General features: G+C 46.5%; 1 protein-coding gene across 4 annotated transcripts in view; it reads left to right on the top strand.

Annotated features, from left to right (window-relative positions):
* Positions 1-17689, top strand: part of PANK1 (pantothenate kinase 1) — a 67843-nt gene that overhangs the window by 36842 nt on the left and 13312 nt on the right. For all 4 annotated transcript variants that reach the window (XM_073685531.1, XM_073685532.1, XM_073685533.1 and 1 more), the window contains one exon: positions 1444-1567. In XM_073685531.1, the coding sequence (XP_073541632.1) occupies positions 1444-1567 (124 nt within the window). The remainder of the gene's footprint in view (positions 1-1443; positions 1568-17689) is intronic.

Genomic DNA, 17689 nt, shown 5'->3' with positions numbered 1-17689 from the left:
AGGTGATCACCAAAGGCGGCTGTCTTAATAGAAGGTGTTGTCTCTTTAAAGAGCACCTGTCACCAGGTTAAAAGCGGGCAGTTTTTGCTTTTCTTTTATTCCTGCTGCTCCCCTGAATATTCCATTGTTTTTTTATGTTAAATCTAACATACAGTTATAGGGATCTGGGCCTTATATTTAGTGCAGCTTTTTATGTTTTTTACCAAGGGTCTTTGCTCACAGGTTTCTCTGGGGTTGTGTCTTTCGGCTGCTCTGCATTATTACCCCCTTGGTGGGGACCTTAAAAATTGGCTCTAAAAAGGACAATTTTCTGGAACCATAGGTCGGATTTAAAAACAAACACAAACCGTGCAATAATCAGGGAAGCATGGGGCATAAAATAAGAGCAAAAACTGAACACTTAAAAAAGACCTGACATTTGCCATATGTATGTACTGTATTATTTTGCCACTTTTCTGCTGAATCTGGCATTGTGGGTTCTTCTTTCTTTTTTCTGTTTCTGCACCTCTCCGTTACTGAGATATGAGCCCCTATTCTCTAAACTACCCAGAGAAGCATTGGGGATCACACCCCTTTGGATAACAAGACTAGATTTACATACAGGGAAGAGGCACATGTATCACAGGAACAAATAACCAACAACTCTACATTCTGGAGAACAGCGGCATTTAGATTACGTAAAAAAAAAAAAATACATTTATGGCTAGTGAGTGATCTGTCCTCTTTTTAAGAGCATCCAAAATAATTTTCCCAAGGTCATACCCACTTGTGACCACCACTTACATCCATTTCATTCAGGCTCCCCCTAGTTAAAGAGGTTGTCCAGTATTTTTTTTTTTTTTACTATGGCCCTAATAAGTAACAGGCAAGTAGTTGCTAACTGCCTGTCTGTTCTACACAGTGCTGGTTCTGAGCGGCCACAGACCGCTCCTGCCGGCGATTCAGCTGCTCCATCTCAAAAGAGCAGCTCTTCTTCTTCCGTACTGCTCTGTCGACGGGTCATGACTTTCAATGTTATGCTGAATAACAGCTGCTCCCCGCAGTTAGGTAGCGGGGAGCCTGTTGTCTATCCGCATGATATCGGCAGTCGTGCCCCGTCAACAGAGCAGAGCGGAAAAGAAGCCGCTGCCTTGTCGATGTAACGTCATCAGAGCCCGCTGAATCGCTGTCAGGAGTAGTCTGTGACCCCTCTGTGTCAGCGGAAATCGGTGTCAGACACAACAGGTAGGTAGCAACTATCTGCCTGTTAGTTCTTAGGTACATTGCGAAAATAAAAAATAGTCCTGGAAATACCTTTTAAGTAGAATATAAAGGGATGAATATATTCAATGAAGTTAACATGATCCCCCCTGTCCATTGAGATCTGTGTGTTAGTGGAAGTAAATCATGCCTGTGACGTTTCTACACATATTAACACTTTTGTCCTTGCTGTCCTCCTAAAAGCTTTGGCCACATGATGAGCAAAGAGAAAAGAGACACCATAAGTAAGGAGGACTTGGCAAGAGCTACCCTGGTTACCATTACAAACAACATAGGATCCATTGCTCGTATGTGCGCCCTCAATGAGGTAATGATCACATTTCTACATCTATTCAAATGGGATTTACAAACTGCTTAGGTGAAAACTGAATTTCTTTTTCACCTATGCAACTATATACTGTATGTACCTTCCAGTTGGGTGAAATTCTACCTTGTAAAGATGAATCTGAGAATTCTGCATTGTATTTCCCCTCTATTATTCCTTCTGCAACTGTATGAATAAATTGACAAATTTTATTGCACTTTTTTGGGGCGAATTGCAGCAATTTTTTGCATTTTAGAGAATTTTTTTTTTATTACCGAGACTCCGAGCATTAGCGAAAAACTCCTGATGACTATGAATATGTTTATGTCACTGTAGCAGAGAATGGAGATTGTAACTGCACGGGCACAGACCTGCTTTGCTATTTGGTGCAACGTGTCATCGTCTTTCTGCTTTCAGCTTCTTTACAGTGTTGCCTTGTGGCATGGAGTTCAAGCAGCATTGTACAGGGCTATCAAAGCATGAAGAACTGCAGCAGAATCCTATAGACGGTTCCCAGCTATACCCTGTGTCCTATGACCGTTTCTGCCGTGCATGCCGTGTGTTATATCTTTGTGTCATGTCCAGCAGCACACATTGTTCAGTTCTGGGTTACAGAAAGTGTTCACTAGTCATCCTAAATGTATCATGTGCAGGGTAGATCACATTAGTCCTGAATTCACTTGTCTATAAAACAGCCCCATTGCATCCCAAATGAGCTAACAAATGGGTAATGCCCCTTTCTAATGATCCGTCCATCTAAACAGACGGGCAATCACACAACAAGCAAGACAAACGCTTGTTCATCAGGTGCGATGATTTTTAAACTGGCTTATAAATCATCTTTATTGGCAGCACATCATCCCATGTAAAGAGTGTGCTGCCGAGAACGTGATATTCTTTGAGCACAGAACAATCATATTAACTCATTCTGTTGCCATAAAATGTTCGTCGGCCTGTCGGAAAAGGCTAGTCATCTTTTATGTAGCCAATCCGTGGTTCTTTAACTGCCTGGATTGGCCTGTCTACAAGTCTCCCAATAGTCTGCATTTTTAAAAAGCCTATGGTTAAAGGAACCTGACAGCTGATTCATGATGCCCAAATGACGTCCAGCATAAAACAGGCCCTTGCTCCATTTCTTCAACCTTGTATGTTTCACTTTGAAATGCCGCTACAAGCTCTTGGACTAGTCATCCAAGCTGCATGATCACTGGTGGCTAGTGTTGAGCCACCCCCGTAGTGTTCGGGTTCGGTTCGGTTCGTCGAACACCGGGATGTTCGAGGAACTGTTCGTCGAACTGTTCGTCGAACACCTTAGAACACCGTCGAACACCGTTAAAACCAATGGCAGGCAAACAAAAACACATAGAAACACATAGAAAACACCTTCAAAGGTGTCCAAAAGCTGACAAACTGCTCAGAAGACGCTTTCTTTAAAAAAGCCGGCCGGCAATTCAGCAGCGGCATACACCGGTACAAGAAGGAATAGAGCATCACACATAGATTAGATAGATAGAAACATGTCAGTCACACATATAAGAAGCACAGTGACAGTGTTGCTTACTGTACTTGTCATTTAGTGTAAAGGATTTATTAAAAAAAATAATAGTGTTTTCATGCACTGTCTCTTTAAAAAAGCCGGCCGGCAATTCAGCATCTGTACCCGACAATTTATAACAGACAGAATAGAGCTTCACACATAGATTAGATAGATAGAAACATGTCAGTCACATATATATGAAGTACAGTGATAGTGTTGGTTACTGTACTTGTCATTTAGTATTAAAATAAAGGATTTATTATTAAAAAAAATTGGCGTGGGGTTCCCCTTAATTTTAGTCTCTAGCGGAGGTTAAGCAGACAGCTGGGGCAGATGTTTGAAGCCTGGGAAGGGGGTAATACCCACGGAGCTTCCCAGGCTACTAATATGAGCCCCCAGCTGAATACATAGCCTTTACTAGCTATTAAAATGGGGGACCCCCCCAAAAAAATGACGTGGGGTCCCCCCTAATTTAATAGCTAGCAAAGGCTAGGCAGACAGCTGGGGGCTGATATTAATAGCCCAGGAAGGGAGCCATGAATATTGGCCCCCTCCCAGGCTAGAAACACCAGCCGTCAGCCGCCCCAGAAATGGCGCATTCATAGGATGCGCCAATTCTGGCACTTAGCCTCGCTCTTCCACGCTGCCCTGTAGCGGTGGCAGTGGGGTAATAGGGCTGGGGTTGATGTCAGCTTATAATGCCAGCTGACATCAAGCCCAGGTTAGTAATGGAGAGGCGTCTATAAGACACCCCCATTACTAACCCCATAGTCAAAGTTAAAAGAAAACACAAACACCCAGAATAAAGTCCTTTAATTGAAATAAAGACACAATCCTTTATTGTTCTAAATTAAACCATACCTACCATCACGCCCATTCCAGCTGAAGCCAACGATCTCCTGCAATAAAAGAAAAATAATAAAGCAACATCATCCTTACCTTTCCATGGTTCCCACGACAGCTTCAGCTCTGCTACATCGAGATGACAGGCTGGACCGCAGCAGAACGCTGCCATCCAGCCTGTCATCCCGCAGACACTGAGAAGCGCAGGCATGCTTGCGCTCTGCAGTGTCTTGCTGTGACGGCATAAAGATGAGACGAGTTCATGTCCAATGAACTCGGCGCACCTCATGCACGTCACTGACAGCGTGGGAAAAATCTCACGCTGAAGCGCTAAGTGCAGGAGAATTCTCCCACGCTGTCAGTGACGTGCATAAGGTGAGCTCATGTCCAATGAACTCAGCTCACCTCCTGCACGTCACTGACAGCGTGGGAGAATTCTCCTGCACTCAGCGCTTCAGTGTGAGAATTCTCCCACGCTGAAGCGCTGAGTGCAGGAGAATTTTCCCACGCTGTCAGTGACGTGCTTGAGGTGAGCCGAGTTCATTGGACATTAACTCTGCTCATCTGGATGCCCTCACAGAGAGACACTGTGGAGCGCAAGCAAGCCTGCGCTTCTCAGTGTCTGCGGGATGACAGGCTGGATGGCAGCGTTCTGCTGCGGTTCAGCCTGTCATCTCGATGTAGCAGAGCTGAAGCTGTCATGGGAACCATGGAAAGGTAAGGATGATGTTGCTTTATTATTTTTCTTTTATTTCAGGAGATCGTTGGCTTCAGCTGGAATGGGCGTGACGGTAAGTATGGTTTAATTTAGAACAATAAAGAATTGTGTGTTTATTTCAATTAAAGGACTTTTTTCTGGGTGTTGTGTTTTTTTTAAATACTTTACTAGAAATTCATGGTGGTCATGTCTAATATTGGCGTGACCCCATGAATTTTGGGCTTAGGGCCAGCTGATAATGCCAAGCTGGCCCTAACCGCTTTATTACCCAGTGAGCCACCGCATCAGGGCCCTGGATGAGTTGGGTACAGCGCCAGAAGATGGCGCTTCTATGAACGCGCCATTTTCCGGGGTGGCTGCGGACTGCAATTTGCAGCGGGGGTGGCCCAGAAAGCTTGGGCCTCCCTGCGCTGCGGATTCCAGCCCCCAGCTGCCTAGTTGTACCTGGCTGGACACAAAAACAGGGCGAAGCCCCACGTCAATTTTCTTTAAATTATTTCATGAAATAATTAAGAAAAAAAGGGCTTCCCTATATTGTTGTGTCCAGCCAGGTACAAATAGGCAGCTGGTGGTTGGGAGCAGCCCGTTCCTGCCTGCTGCACCTGACTGGACACAAATATAGTGCGAAGCCCCACGTCAATTTTTTTTTAATTATTTCATGAATTTCCTGAAATAATTAAAAAAAAAATACGTGGGGCTTCGCCCTATTTTTGTGTCCAGCCAGGTACAACTAGGCAGCTGGGGGCTGGAATCTGCAGCGCAGGGAGGCCCAAGCTTTCTGGGCCCCCCCCGCTGCAAATTGCAGTCTGCAGCCACCCCGGAAAATGGTGCGTTCATAGAAGCGCCATCTTCTGGCGCTGTACCCAACTCATCCAGGGCCCTGGTGCGGTGGCTCACTGGGTAATAAAGGGGTTAGGGCCAGCTTGGTATTATCAGCTGGCCCCAAGCCCAAAATTCATGGGGTCACGCCAGTATTAGACATGACCGCCATGAATTTCTAGTAAAGTATTTAAAAAAAACACAACACCCAGAAAAAAGTCCTTTAATTGAAATAAACACACAATTCTTTATTGTTCTAAATTAAACCATACTTACCATCACGCCCATTCCAGCTGAAGCCAACGATCTCCTGCAATAAAAGGAAAATAATAAACCAACATAATCCTTACCTTTCCATGGTTCCCACGACAGCTTCAGCTCTGCTACATCGAGATGACAGGCTGGACCGCAGCAGAACGCTGCCATCCAGCCTGTCATGCCGCAGACACTGAGAAGAGCAGGCATGCTTGCGCTCCTCAGTGTCTCGCTGTGACGGCATCCAGATGAGCCGAGGTCATGTCCAATGAACTCGGCTCACCTCATGCACGTCACTGACAGCGTGGGAAAATTCTCACGCTGAAGTGCTGAGTGCAGGAGAATTCTCCCACGCTGTCAGTGACGTGCATGAGGTGAGCTCATGTCCAATGAACTCAGCTCACCTCATGCACCTCACTGACAGCGTGGGAAAATTCTCCTGCACTCAGCGCTTCAGCGTGAGAATTCTCCCACGCTGTAAGTGACGTGCATGAGGTGAGCCGAGTTCATTGGACATGACCTCGGCTCATCTTTATGCCGTCACAGAGAGACAATGTGGAGCGCAAGCAAGCCTGCTCTTCTCAGTGTCTGCGGGATGACAGGCTGGATGGCGGCGTTCTGCTGCGGTCCAGCCTGTCATCTCGATGTAGCAGAGCTGAAGCTGTCGTGGGAACCATGGAAAGGTAAGGATGAGGTTGCTTTATTATTTTATTTTTATTACAGGAGATCGTTGGCTTCAGCTGGAATGGGCGTGACGGTAAGTATGGTTTAATTTAGAACAATAAAGAATTGTGTGTTTTTCAATTAAAGGACTTTATTCTGGGTGTTTGTGTTTTTTTTTAACTTTGACTATGGGGTTAGTAATGGGGGTGTCTTATAGACGCCTCTCCATTACTAACCTGGGCTTGATGTCAGCTGGCATTATAAGCGGACATCAACCCCAGCCCTATTACCCCACTGCCACCGCACCAGGGCAGCGTGGAAGAGCGAGGCTAAGTGCCAGAATTGGCGCATCCTATGAATGCGCCATTTCTGGGGCGGCTGACGGCTGGTGTTTCTAGCCTGGGAGGGGGCCAATATTCATGGCTCCCTTCCTGGGCTATTAATATCAGCCCCCAGCTGTCTGCCTAGCCTTTGCTAGCTATTAAATTAGGGGGGACCCCACGTCATTTTTTTGGGGGGGGTCCCCCATTTTAATAGCTAGTAAAGGCTATGTATTCAGCTGGGGGCTGATATTAGTAGCCTGGGAAGCTCCGTGGGTATTACCCCCTTCCCAGGCTTCAAACATCTGCCCCAGCTGTCTGCTTAACCTCCGCTAGAGCCTAAAATTAAGGGGAACCCCACGCCAATTTTTTTAATAATAAATCCTTTATTTTAATACTAAATGACAAGTACAGTAACCAACACTATCACTGTACTTCATATATATGTGACTGACATGTTTCTATCTATCTAATCTATGTGTGAAGCTCTATTCTGTCTGTTATAAATTGTCGGGTACAGATGCTGAATTGCCGGCCGGCTTTCTTAAAGAGACGGTGCATGAAAACACTATTATTTTTTTTAATAAATCCTTTACACTAAATGACAAGTACAGTAAGCAACACTGTCACTGTACTTCATATATATGTGACTGACATGTTTCTATCTATCTAATCTATGTATGATTCTCTATTCCTTCTATTCTAAATTGTTGGGTACAGATGCTGAATTGCCGGCCGGCTTTTTTAAAGAGACGGTGCATGAAAACACTATTATTTTTTTTAATAAATCCTTTACACTAAATGACAAGTACAGTAAGCAACACTGTCACTGTACTTCATATATATGTGACTGACATGTTTCTATCTATCTAATCTATGTGTGATTCTCTATTCCTTCTATTCTAAATTGTTGGGTACAGATGCTGAATTGCCGGCCGGCTTTTTTAAAGAGACGGTGCATGAAAACGCTATTATTTTTTTTGATAAATCCTTTACGCTAAATGACAAGTACAGTAAGCAGCACTTTCACTGTACTTCGTATATATGTGGCTGACATGTTTATATCTATCTAATCTATGTGTGAAGCTCTATTCTTTCGGTTCTAAATTGTCGGGTACCGGTGTATGCCGCTGCTGAATTGCCGGCTTTTCATGTTTCACTGTTGGCACTGTTCCCATCGATTTGGGCAATCACTGTAATGCCACAACCACCATGGCTGTGGCATTACAGTGAGTGGCAGACAATCCCTGCATGATTGGTGCTCTAAATAGCACCAGACATGCAGGACACGCTTTTGGTGCACGAACAGTTATCGAACATAACCTCGAACAGCCGAATTTTTTGCAAATCGTTCGGGTTCGTCGAACAACTCGAACACCGCCCAAAACAGCTCGAATTTGAGATTGGCGAACAGTTCTAGTCGAACACCGCTCATCTCTACTGGTGGCCTTTCCCAGCCCAGTTACCATTGACTGACATACACCCGGAGAGACCTGTAAGTCAAAGGAAGTGGGGCCTGGGAGAAGCTGCCAAGGACCTGACTCTTGGTCTAGTCTTCCACATGGCATTGTCTTTCCCCCAGGATGGTCGTGCCCTGACTGCTGACGTTTTGTAGGTAGCACATTGTATAATCATAACTTTGTGGTATTTGGGCATATTTTGAGCAGGGTGGAAACACAACTACTCATACTACCAGACCCTCTGCTCTGTTTAAATGACACCCAATGTGTGTGCATCCTAGCTTGCATAGTGTCTACACAAATTATTCAAGTTGCGTAGCCATAAATGAGTGCCCTTTTAGATTTTTCAGATCTTTAGGGATTTGTAAAAGCGTGTTTTGTTTTCACACCATTTATTTTTATTTATTTTATAGCATCTCTTTTTTTTGTTGTTGTGTCTGCCCATGTACTGTATATACACCAAACGTCTATAACATTAAAACCACTAACAAGTTTAGTGAGTATATACAGTAGGGAAAATAAGTATTTGATACACTGCCGATTTTTGCAAGTTTTCCCATCTACAAAGAATGGAGAGGTCTGTAATTTTTATCGTAGGTACACTTCACCCGTGAGAGACAGAATCTAAAAAAACCCTCAGAAAATCACATTGTATCATTTTTATATAATTAATTTGCATTTTATTGCATGAAATAAGTATTTGATACAAAAGAAAAACAGAACTTAATATTTGGTACAGAAACCTTTGTTACAATTACAGAGGTCAGACGTTTCCTGTAGTTCTTGACCAGGTTTGCACACACTGCAGCAGGGATTTTGGCCCACTCCTCCATACCGATCTTCTCCAGATCTTTCAGGTTTCGGTGCTATCGCTGGGTAACATTGAGTTTCAGCTCCATCCAAAGATTTTCTATTGGGTTCAGGTCTGGAGACTGGCTAGGCCACTCCAGGACCTTGAAATGCTTCTTACGGAGCCACTCCTTAGTTGCCCTGGCTGTGTGTTTTTCGGGTCATTGTCATGCTGGAAGATCCAGCCACGATCCATCTTCAGTGCTCTTACTGAGGGAAGGAGATTGTTGGCCAAAATCTCGCAATACATGAACCCCATCCATTCTCCCTTCAATACGGTGCAGTCGTCTTGTCCCTTTTGGAGAAAAGCACCCCAAAGTATCATGTTTCCCCCACCATGCTTCACAGTCGGGACGGTGTTCTTGGGGTTGTACTCATCAATCTTCTTCCTCCAAACACAGCGAGTTGATACCAAAAAAAATTATTTTGGTTTCATCTGACCACAGGACCTCCTCCCATGCCTCCTCTGGATCATCCAGATGGTCATTAATGAACTTCAAACGGGCCTGGACATGTGCTGGCATGAGCAGGAGGAACTTGTGTGCCCTGCAGGATTTTAATCCATGACGGCGTAGTGTGTTACTAACAGTAATGTTTGAGACTGAGGTCCCAGCTCTCTTCAGGTCATTAACCAGGTTCTCCCGTGTAGTTCTGGGCTGATTCCTGACTTTTCTCAGAATCCTCCTTACCCCACGAGGTAAGATCTTGCATAGAGCCCCAGACTGAGGAAGATTGACAGTCATCTTGTGTTTCTTCCATTTTCTAGTAATTGTGCCAACAGTTGTTGTCTTCTCACCAAACTGCTTGCCTATTGTTCTGTAGCCCAGCCTTGTGCAGGTCTACAGTTTTGTCCCTGGTATCCATAGACAGCTCTTTGGTCTTGGCCATGGAGAAGTTGGAGTGTGATTGAGTGTGTGGACAGATGTCTTTTTTTATACAGATAACGAGTTCAAACAGGTGCAATTAATACAGGTGCTGAATGCAGAGTAGGAGGACTTCTTAAAGAAAACCTAACAGGTCTGTGAGAGCCAGAATTCTTGCTGGTTGGTAGGGAATCAAATACTTATTTCTTGCAATAAAATGCAACTTAATTATGTAAAAATAATATAATGTGATTTTCTGGATTTTTTTTTTTTATTCTGCTTATCACAGGTGACGTGTACCTACAATAACAATTACAGACCTCTCCATTCTTTGTAGGTGGGAAAACTTGCAAAATAGGCAGTGTATCAAATACTTATTTTCCCCACTGTATTTGGCAGTGATGTAACAGTTTTTGAAGTTGATGTGTTGGAAGCAGGAGAAATGGGTAAGTGTAAGGATCTGAGCAACTTTGGCAAGAGCTAAACTGTGACGGGTAGTCTACTGGGTCACCACATCCTGGCCAAGAATGGACAACTGGTAAGCTAAAGACCCCATACACATTAAACTAATGTCAACCGAACCCGCTGATAATCGTCTAATGTGTTTGGTGGCCCCTTGTCTCTCCTTCCGAAAGATTATGTGGGAGAAGTACGTTCCGGCAAGTCTGATTTTGGACGGCTGATTTGTTAGTTCTCCAGGAGATAGTCCACTACTAGATGGCTCTATTGTAGAGAACACAGGAGTGCTTGGCCAGGCTGTGTGTCCCTGTTTATGGGGAATTCAGTTGCGATAGCTGAACCATTATTTGGCTGATAGCTATCTACTGTGTATGGGAGGCTTAAAGGGGTTGTCCAGGTTTGGGTCAAAATTCTGCAGTCACTCTATGTGACTGCTGAATAATGTCAGTGTGCTGCTGTCATTATTCAGCCGTCTGCAGACACATAGAGTGCCTGTAGACTTTTGTCCCAAGCCTGGACAACCCCCTTTAAGGGCGCAGTCAGTCGGCCGTATGAATCGGACCAAGATCGGTGCACAGACTGGCCGGCTGCTCTCCCGACCTGAGCGTTACGGCTGCATAGAAATATATGAAGTTGTCAAGCTTAGATGGGGAGAGCCGCCGGCCAGTCTGTGCATTGTGTTCTGATTTCAGTCCGATTTACACAGCCACCTGGCTGTGCCCTAAAGCTCATTAATATATGTGGTGAGTGGAGGCTGGTCCATCAGGCCCATTCTTACAGAAGAGCACAAATAGGTTGTTCAGCTATTGCTGACTATGATAGAGTGTTGGTAGACATATTGCTTTGCAGCTTGTTGTGGATGGAGCTGCATAATACACAATGTTATGGCTGTATATATGACTACATAATACATGCTTGTCAAGTGCTGACATCTAGTGGCCAAAAGGCCAGACTGGATAATGGGAACGCCGGGAAACAAGCAAGTAGGAGCTTGTTTTTAAGAGCTCGCTCACATTAGCGTGTACATCAGATGAGTGCAATGCGAGTAAGAATCACAGTGCACTCGCTCCAATGTTATTCAAAGAGGCAGTGCTCATCTGCGAGGGTTTCCTCGACTGTAATCGGGCTGAGGAAATAATCACAGCATGCTGTGTATGGCCGCATAGATCGTACGGGACTCACCAATGCAAGTCAAAGCCATATGTAGGCCATCCGATGCACACATCTCCAAGGAACCATGAAATTTCATCAGCCAAGTATAGTAAATTCACAGCCAGAACCCTCAGAATAGATAGATAGATGTCCTGTAGATATATAATTTCACAGCCCTCCTACTTACAATAAACTGAGTGTTTAGCCTTGTTTAACCTAATAAATAATTAAAAAAAAAAACGTGTGGTCCGCGGTTATGGGGCCCTTCCCAGGCATCCGCCCCAAAACTGGTTCATCACATTAGATGTTCTGGCGCTTCACCTTCGCTCTTTCTGATTGCCCTGGTGCGGTGGCAATCGGGGTAATGGGGCTTGGGGCTGATGTCAACTGTGAATTCTCCAAAAACACAGCTGGCATCAAGCCCTGGGGTTAGTAATGGAGAGATGTCTATCAGACACCCCCTTTACTAACCTGTAATAAAGTATTTTTTGTGTGTGTGTGATTTGTTTTTTATTTAAAAAAAGAAAAAACACTCCCCCCACACTTTCCCTGGTTTACCAATTTATTAAAAAAATAAAAAGCCATGCTGGTGTGATTTAGTCCACAAATGGAAACCTGAAAAACCTAAAAAGTGAGAAACAGAAACAAGACACTGTCACTCGTTCACCAATTTATTAGAAAATAAGGGTCCCACGCAGGTCCGACGTAGTCCAGCGCTTCCCACGACGTTCCCCAATTTCGTCGATAAAAGCCTATGGAGACTTTTAGCAGCAGCCGCTCACGCTGCACTCCAAGAGACCCGGAGGCTCTGAAGAGACACTTGTTTTCTAATAAATTGGTGTACAACGGACAGTGTCTTGTTTCACTTATGTTTTTTTTCAGGTTTGTATTTGTGGACTACATTGGATTCCCTGAACTACGTCAGACCCGCATTATTTTAGTTTTTTTTTATATAAATTGTTGAACCAGGAAAAGTATCGGAGTGTTTTTTTTTTTTTAAATAAAGTATTTTTCTCCTTCCCCCATGACGGCACCACGGAGAGAGGGGATCCGCCCTTCAAGGACCGGAAACCTACAGATAAAAAGGGCGGTACCTCTCTCCCGCATCAGTTGGTTTCCTGTCGTTGACGAGGACCTACAGGAGAAGAAGAAAGAAAAGAACAAAACGGACTTACCAGGCCCGGCCAGACCAGTTCAGGCAGCGCGGGTTCCCTGCCTCGGCTGGTGCGGTGTCCTGTAGCGCCACCGCTGGGGTCAGTGGGCCTCTAGGTTGGCAGGGAGGCGCAGCGCAGGAGAAGATTGGAGCCGCCGCGTTCTCCAGTGGTGTCGGGGCCCAGGTTGGTGAGTATACCGGGGCTTCCGGGGCCCAGGTCGGGTGCATGCCTGGGCTTCCGGGGACCATTGCATCGCGCCCGCTGTACGCCTCCCCTCTGACGCGAGCCGCAATGCACCACTGGGTGTCGGCGGTCTGTGTGTGCGCACTGGAAGTGATGCGCGGCGCGATGCCCTCTGGGAGCAGCGCTCTTGAATGCGCGCGCAGGAACCGAGGTACGGTTTGCCCAGCAGAAGGAAGCGTTGGGGGGGGGGTGTGTGTGGACTCCCCTGGAGGTGCACAGTCGGCTCGGTGGGGGGGGCGGAGCCCTATAGGGGTTAAATTGGCGGGAATGCACCAGGGTAGTGCTTCCTGGCACACTCTGGCACCCTTCAGCTATGAGCGAACAGGAGGTGCAGTCCCTGCACCCCGACTCACCATCACCTCCGCAACATGGGAAGTGCACGAAAGGACCCTCCAGTGACCCTTCACGCCAACACAGCGGTGGAAGCAGGCAGTCTGGCAGGTCTTCGCAACGCGGCAAGGACTCCAGCATGGCGTCAACCTCAAGGAAAGACCCAGCTACTGGAACGGGTTCCTCTTCAAATCCGGTATTTCCTCTTACAGCGGGTCGGTAAGTGATCTTCGTGAAAGCTCACTTGTAACTCGGGACACCCCCTCTTCTTTCTTCTCTCTTCAGTGAAGGAAGAGTACGGGCAAGTCCAAACACAGGACCTGCGCATTTTGCGCTGAGGATCTGCCCACCACGTGGCAAAAAAGACTATGCAACTCGTGCATTGAACAAACAATTTGTGAGGAGACCCCTAAGTTCGCCTCAGAGCTCAGATCCCTGATTAAAACCCAGGTCCAGGATACCTTCAAGTCCCTGCAGAAGAGGGGAAAGAAACGAGAAAAAAACAGGAATCTATCCCCTGTATCAGGATCTAGCAGTTCGGACGGGGAGGTGGTAGACTCATATTTGTCCGGCTTATCTTCGTCCTCGTCATGTTCTGAGGGTGGGGGTCGTAGCTGTTTCCCTATAGATGGTACGGATAATTTAATTAAGGCAGTCAGGTCCACTATGGGGTTGGTAGATCCTCGCCCTAAGAAATCAGTCCAGGATATGATTAGTGGCCTGGAACAGAAGAAAAGAAGATCTTTTCCTCTCAATGATAAAGTCCACTCCCTCATTAAGAGAGAATGGAAAAAGCCGGAAAGGAATGGCTTTGTTGTCCCCTAAGAGAAAATACCCCTTTGAGGACCCGGTGTGCTCCTTCTTGGGGAAGGCGCCAAAGTTGGACATTGCAATAGCTAAAGCCTCTAAAAAATTTTCCCTGCCATTTGAAGACATGGGGGTGCTAAAAGACTCAATGGACAAAAAAGCGGACTCCTTCCTGAAAGGAGCTTGGGAGGCGGCAGGAGGAGGGTTAAAACCCGCAGTGGCAGCCACATGCACGGCCAGATCTTTAATGGTCTGGCTAGATCATCTAGAGGCGCAACTTAGAAACAAAACGTCAAGGGATAACATACTAGGCTCCATCCCAGTAATGAAGGGCGCAGCAGCTTTTTTGGCTGACGCATCAGCCGATTCCGTCAGACTGGCAGCCAGGGCTGCGAGCTTCTCTAAAATGCTGCCCAGGTGACCTCCAAACCAAATCTAGAGTGTGTTCCATTCCTTGCGAGGGGGAATTCCTATTCGGATCTACTTTGGATGATATGCTTGACGAAGCTGGGGATAAGAAACGCTTCCTGGTCCTCTCCGGTACTACAGGAGGTCCTTTCGGAGCGGGAAATTTATGCCCAGGAAACCCCCCAAAGATCAGGATAGGTGGGAGGATAGGAAGAAAAAGGCCAAAGGGTTTGTTTAACAGGCCCCCCAGCGATATCAGCAAGCCTGCCCAATGAGAGTCAGCCCCAGGTGGGGGGGGGGGGACTTCTTCTTTTCCTCCCAGCCTGGGAAAAAATATCGAACAGACCTTGGATTTTAGACCTGATAAAAACAGGACTAAAATTCCAGTTCCACTTCATTCCCCGTCCGAACTTCGTCATAACCCCCATGAGGTCATCAAGGGTAGAACAACTAGCACTAGAACAGGAAATTCTAGGCCTAATAGAGAAAGCAGTCCTTCAGGAAGTCCCTGCACAGGAGGAAGGCGAAGGATTCTACTCCCCTCTGTTCCTCAGGATAAAACAGACGGGACATTAAGAACAGTTGTAAGCCTGAAAAAATTGAACAAATTTCTAAAAGTGCAAACCTTCAATATGGAGTCAATAAAATCGTCAGCGAAATTATTGTTCCCACACTGTTTTATGGCTGTCCTGGATCTCAAGGATGCCTATTATCACGTCCCCATACACAGAGACTACCAGAAATTCCTGAGAGTAGCAATATCGCTAAAAGGAGTAGTCAAACACTACCAGTATACGGCCCTCCCCTTCGGTCTAGCGATAGCCCCAAGGGTTTTCACAAAAATAGTAGCAGAGGTAATGGCCCATCTGAGGGAGCTAAACATCCTCATCACCCTGTACCTGGACGATCTGCTAATAATAGGCAACTCGTTCAATCATTGCAAGGACCATCTAGCAAGGGCCATGGGTTCTTAACGAATTTAGGCTGGCTTCTGAATCTAAAAAAGTCCAGGTTGGAGCTGGATCAAGTGCAAGAATATCTAGGTATCCTATTAGATTCAAGGAATCAGGAATGATGTCTCCCGGCATGGAAAATCCAGAACATGATAGCTCGGATATCTCATGTGAAAGACCATCCTTCTAGGTTCTATGACTGCTTGTATCCCGGGGGTCCGTTGGGCTCAGTTGCACACCAGGGACTTACAATGGGAAATCTTGGGGGCAGAAAAGTCACTAAAAGGGCACTTAGAAGGTAAGCTAATTTTGTCATCAAAAACCTTGCTTTCCCTGACATGGTGGACGGAGGTGGACAATTTAACCAGAGGCGTTCCATGGACAATCTCAACGTCGCAGGTCCTAACTACAGATGCAAGCCCCAGGGGGTGAGGGGCTCACCTAAACGACCAAATAGCTCACAGGGTCTGGTCAGAGGATTTGGAAGGGGTATCTTCCAACATGAAAGAACTTCTGGCAGTAAAATTCGCTGTCTCAAAATTCAAAATTCCTAAACACCCTACGGGGACACCATGTAAAGGCCCCGTCACACTAAGCGACGCTACAGCGATCCCGACAACGATACGACCTGTCAGGGATCGTTGCTGCGTCGCTATGTGGTCGCTGGTGAGATGTCAAACAGTCAGATCTTCCCAACGATGCGGCGACCCGTAACGATCTGTATAACGATGCACGCCTATGTGTTTCTGTGTCTGAGTCGTCAACAAGGTCGTTGGTAAGGTGTCAAACACATCGATGCATGCTACCCAGCAGGGCCTCAACTTTCAAAGGAATGTCCAGACCGTTCCGACACGACCAGCGATCTCACAGCAGGGGCCTGGTCGCTACTATATGTCAAACGTAGCAAGATCGCTACTGAGGTCGCTGTTGCGTCACAAAACTTGTGACTCAGCAGCTTTCTCACTAACGATCTCGCTTAGGGTTTTTTCAGACAACAGGGTAGTAGTGGCATATGTAAATCGCCAGGGGGGGACCCGGTCCCATTCTCTACTACAGGTGTCAAAATCCATCCTCCAGGTGGCAGAGAACAATTTGGAGTCCCTGTCTGCACTCCACATAAAAGGAACAGAAAATATCACAGCAGACTTCCTGAGCAGGACTCAGCTGAGACAGGGCGAATGGGAGCTGAATCAGTTGGTGTTCAACCAACTCACGGAATTTTGGGGGAACCCTTCCATAGACCTATTTGCCAACTGGCAGAACAAAAAAGTGGACATATTCTGCTCAATCAACCCCAAGGGGAACCCAGCGGCATTAGATGCCTTCTCAATTCCATGGAACCACCAGCTAGTCTATGCCTTTCCCCCGATCGCTTTGATTCCGGCGGTTCTGAGGAAAGTCAGGGAAGACCAGGCAAACATAATTCTGATAGCCCCCTTGTGGCCGAAGAGGCCCTGGTTTTCCTGGCTGAGGATAATGTCCACCTCCGACCCCTGGGTTCTTCCGGAGATTCCGCATCTCCTTTTCCAGGGACCTGTCCACCACCCTCAGGTAGCAAATCTACACTTGACAGCCTGGATTTTGAGAGGGCGCTATTAAGGGATAGAGGGTTTTCCCCGAATTTAATCTCCACTCTACTACAGAGTAGGAAACCCGTAACCACCAGACTTTACGGTAAAACCTGGAAAAAATTTCTCTCATTTGCGGGGTCGAAGGTACTAGGGGAGGCCCCTATTGCTTCCATCTTAGAGTTCCTGCAAAAGGGGTTGGAGCGGGGTCTGGCCACAAGCACTCTAAAGGTTCAGGTGGCAGCACTAGGAGCCCTATACAACTGTGACCTGGCCAGAAATAGGTGGATTTCTAGGTTCATCAAGGCATCACATAGGTCTAGGCCCATCCCCTCCCGTAATACTCCTCCTTGGGACTTAAATTTAGTTCTTTCAGCCCTAACCAAACATCCCTTTGAACCTTTAGTGGATGTGTGGCACCCCAGGGGTCAGGAATCCTATGCATGCCACACCTCCTGCCCAGTCCTGGGAGGGGAAGGACTTCCCCTATATAAACCTGGGGCTGAGGCAGGGTTAGGGAGTTCAGAGGGAGAGTTCAGCCAGGAGGGCTGACAGGGAGCTGTGGCTCCGGCCGGGCCCAGCTCCTGGGCCATGCCAGAAGTAGAGACAGAGAAGAGAAGCAGCTATGGGAAGAACAACAGGAGCTCTGTGGGAGCAGTGTTACAAAGAGTCAGGGGCTGGCAGCTGCAGAGCTCGCCCTGACTGAGAAGATTTCTTACCGGAC

This window comes from Phyllobates terribilis, unplaced genomic scaffold, assembly GCF_046119375.1.
Source record: "Phyllobates terribilis strain yellow unplaced genomic scaffold, ASM4611937v1 Scaffold_5__5_contigs__length_657084704, whole genome shotgun sequence".
NCBI classification, from domain to species: Eukaryota; Metazoa; Chordata; class Amphibia; order Anura; family Dendrobatidae; genus Phyllobates; species Phyllobates terribilis.
Note: the sequence above shows the minus strand (reverse complement) of the source record. Positions and strands in the feature narration are given on the sequence as shown.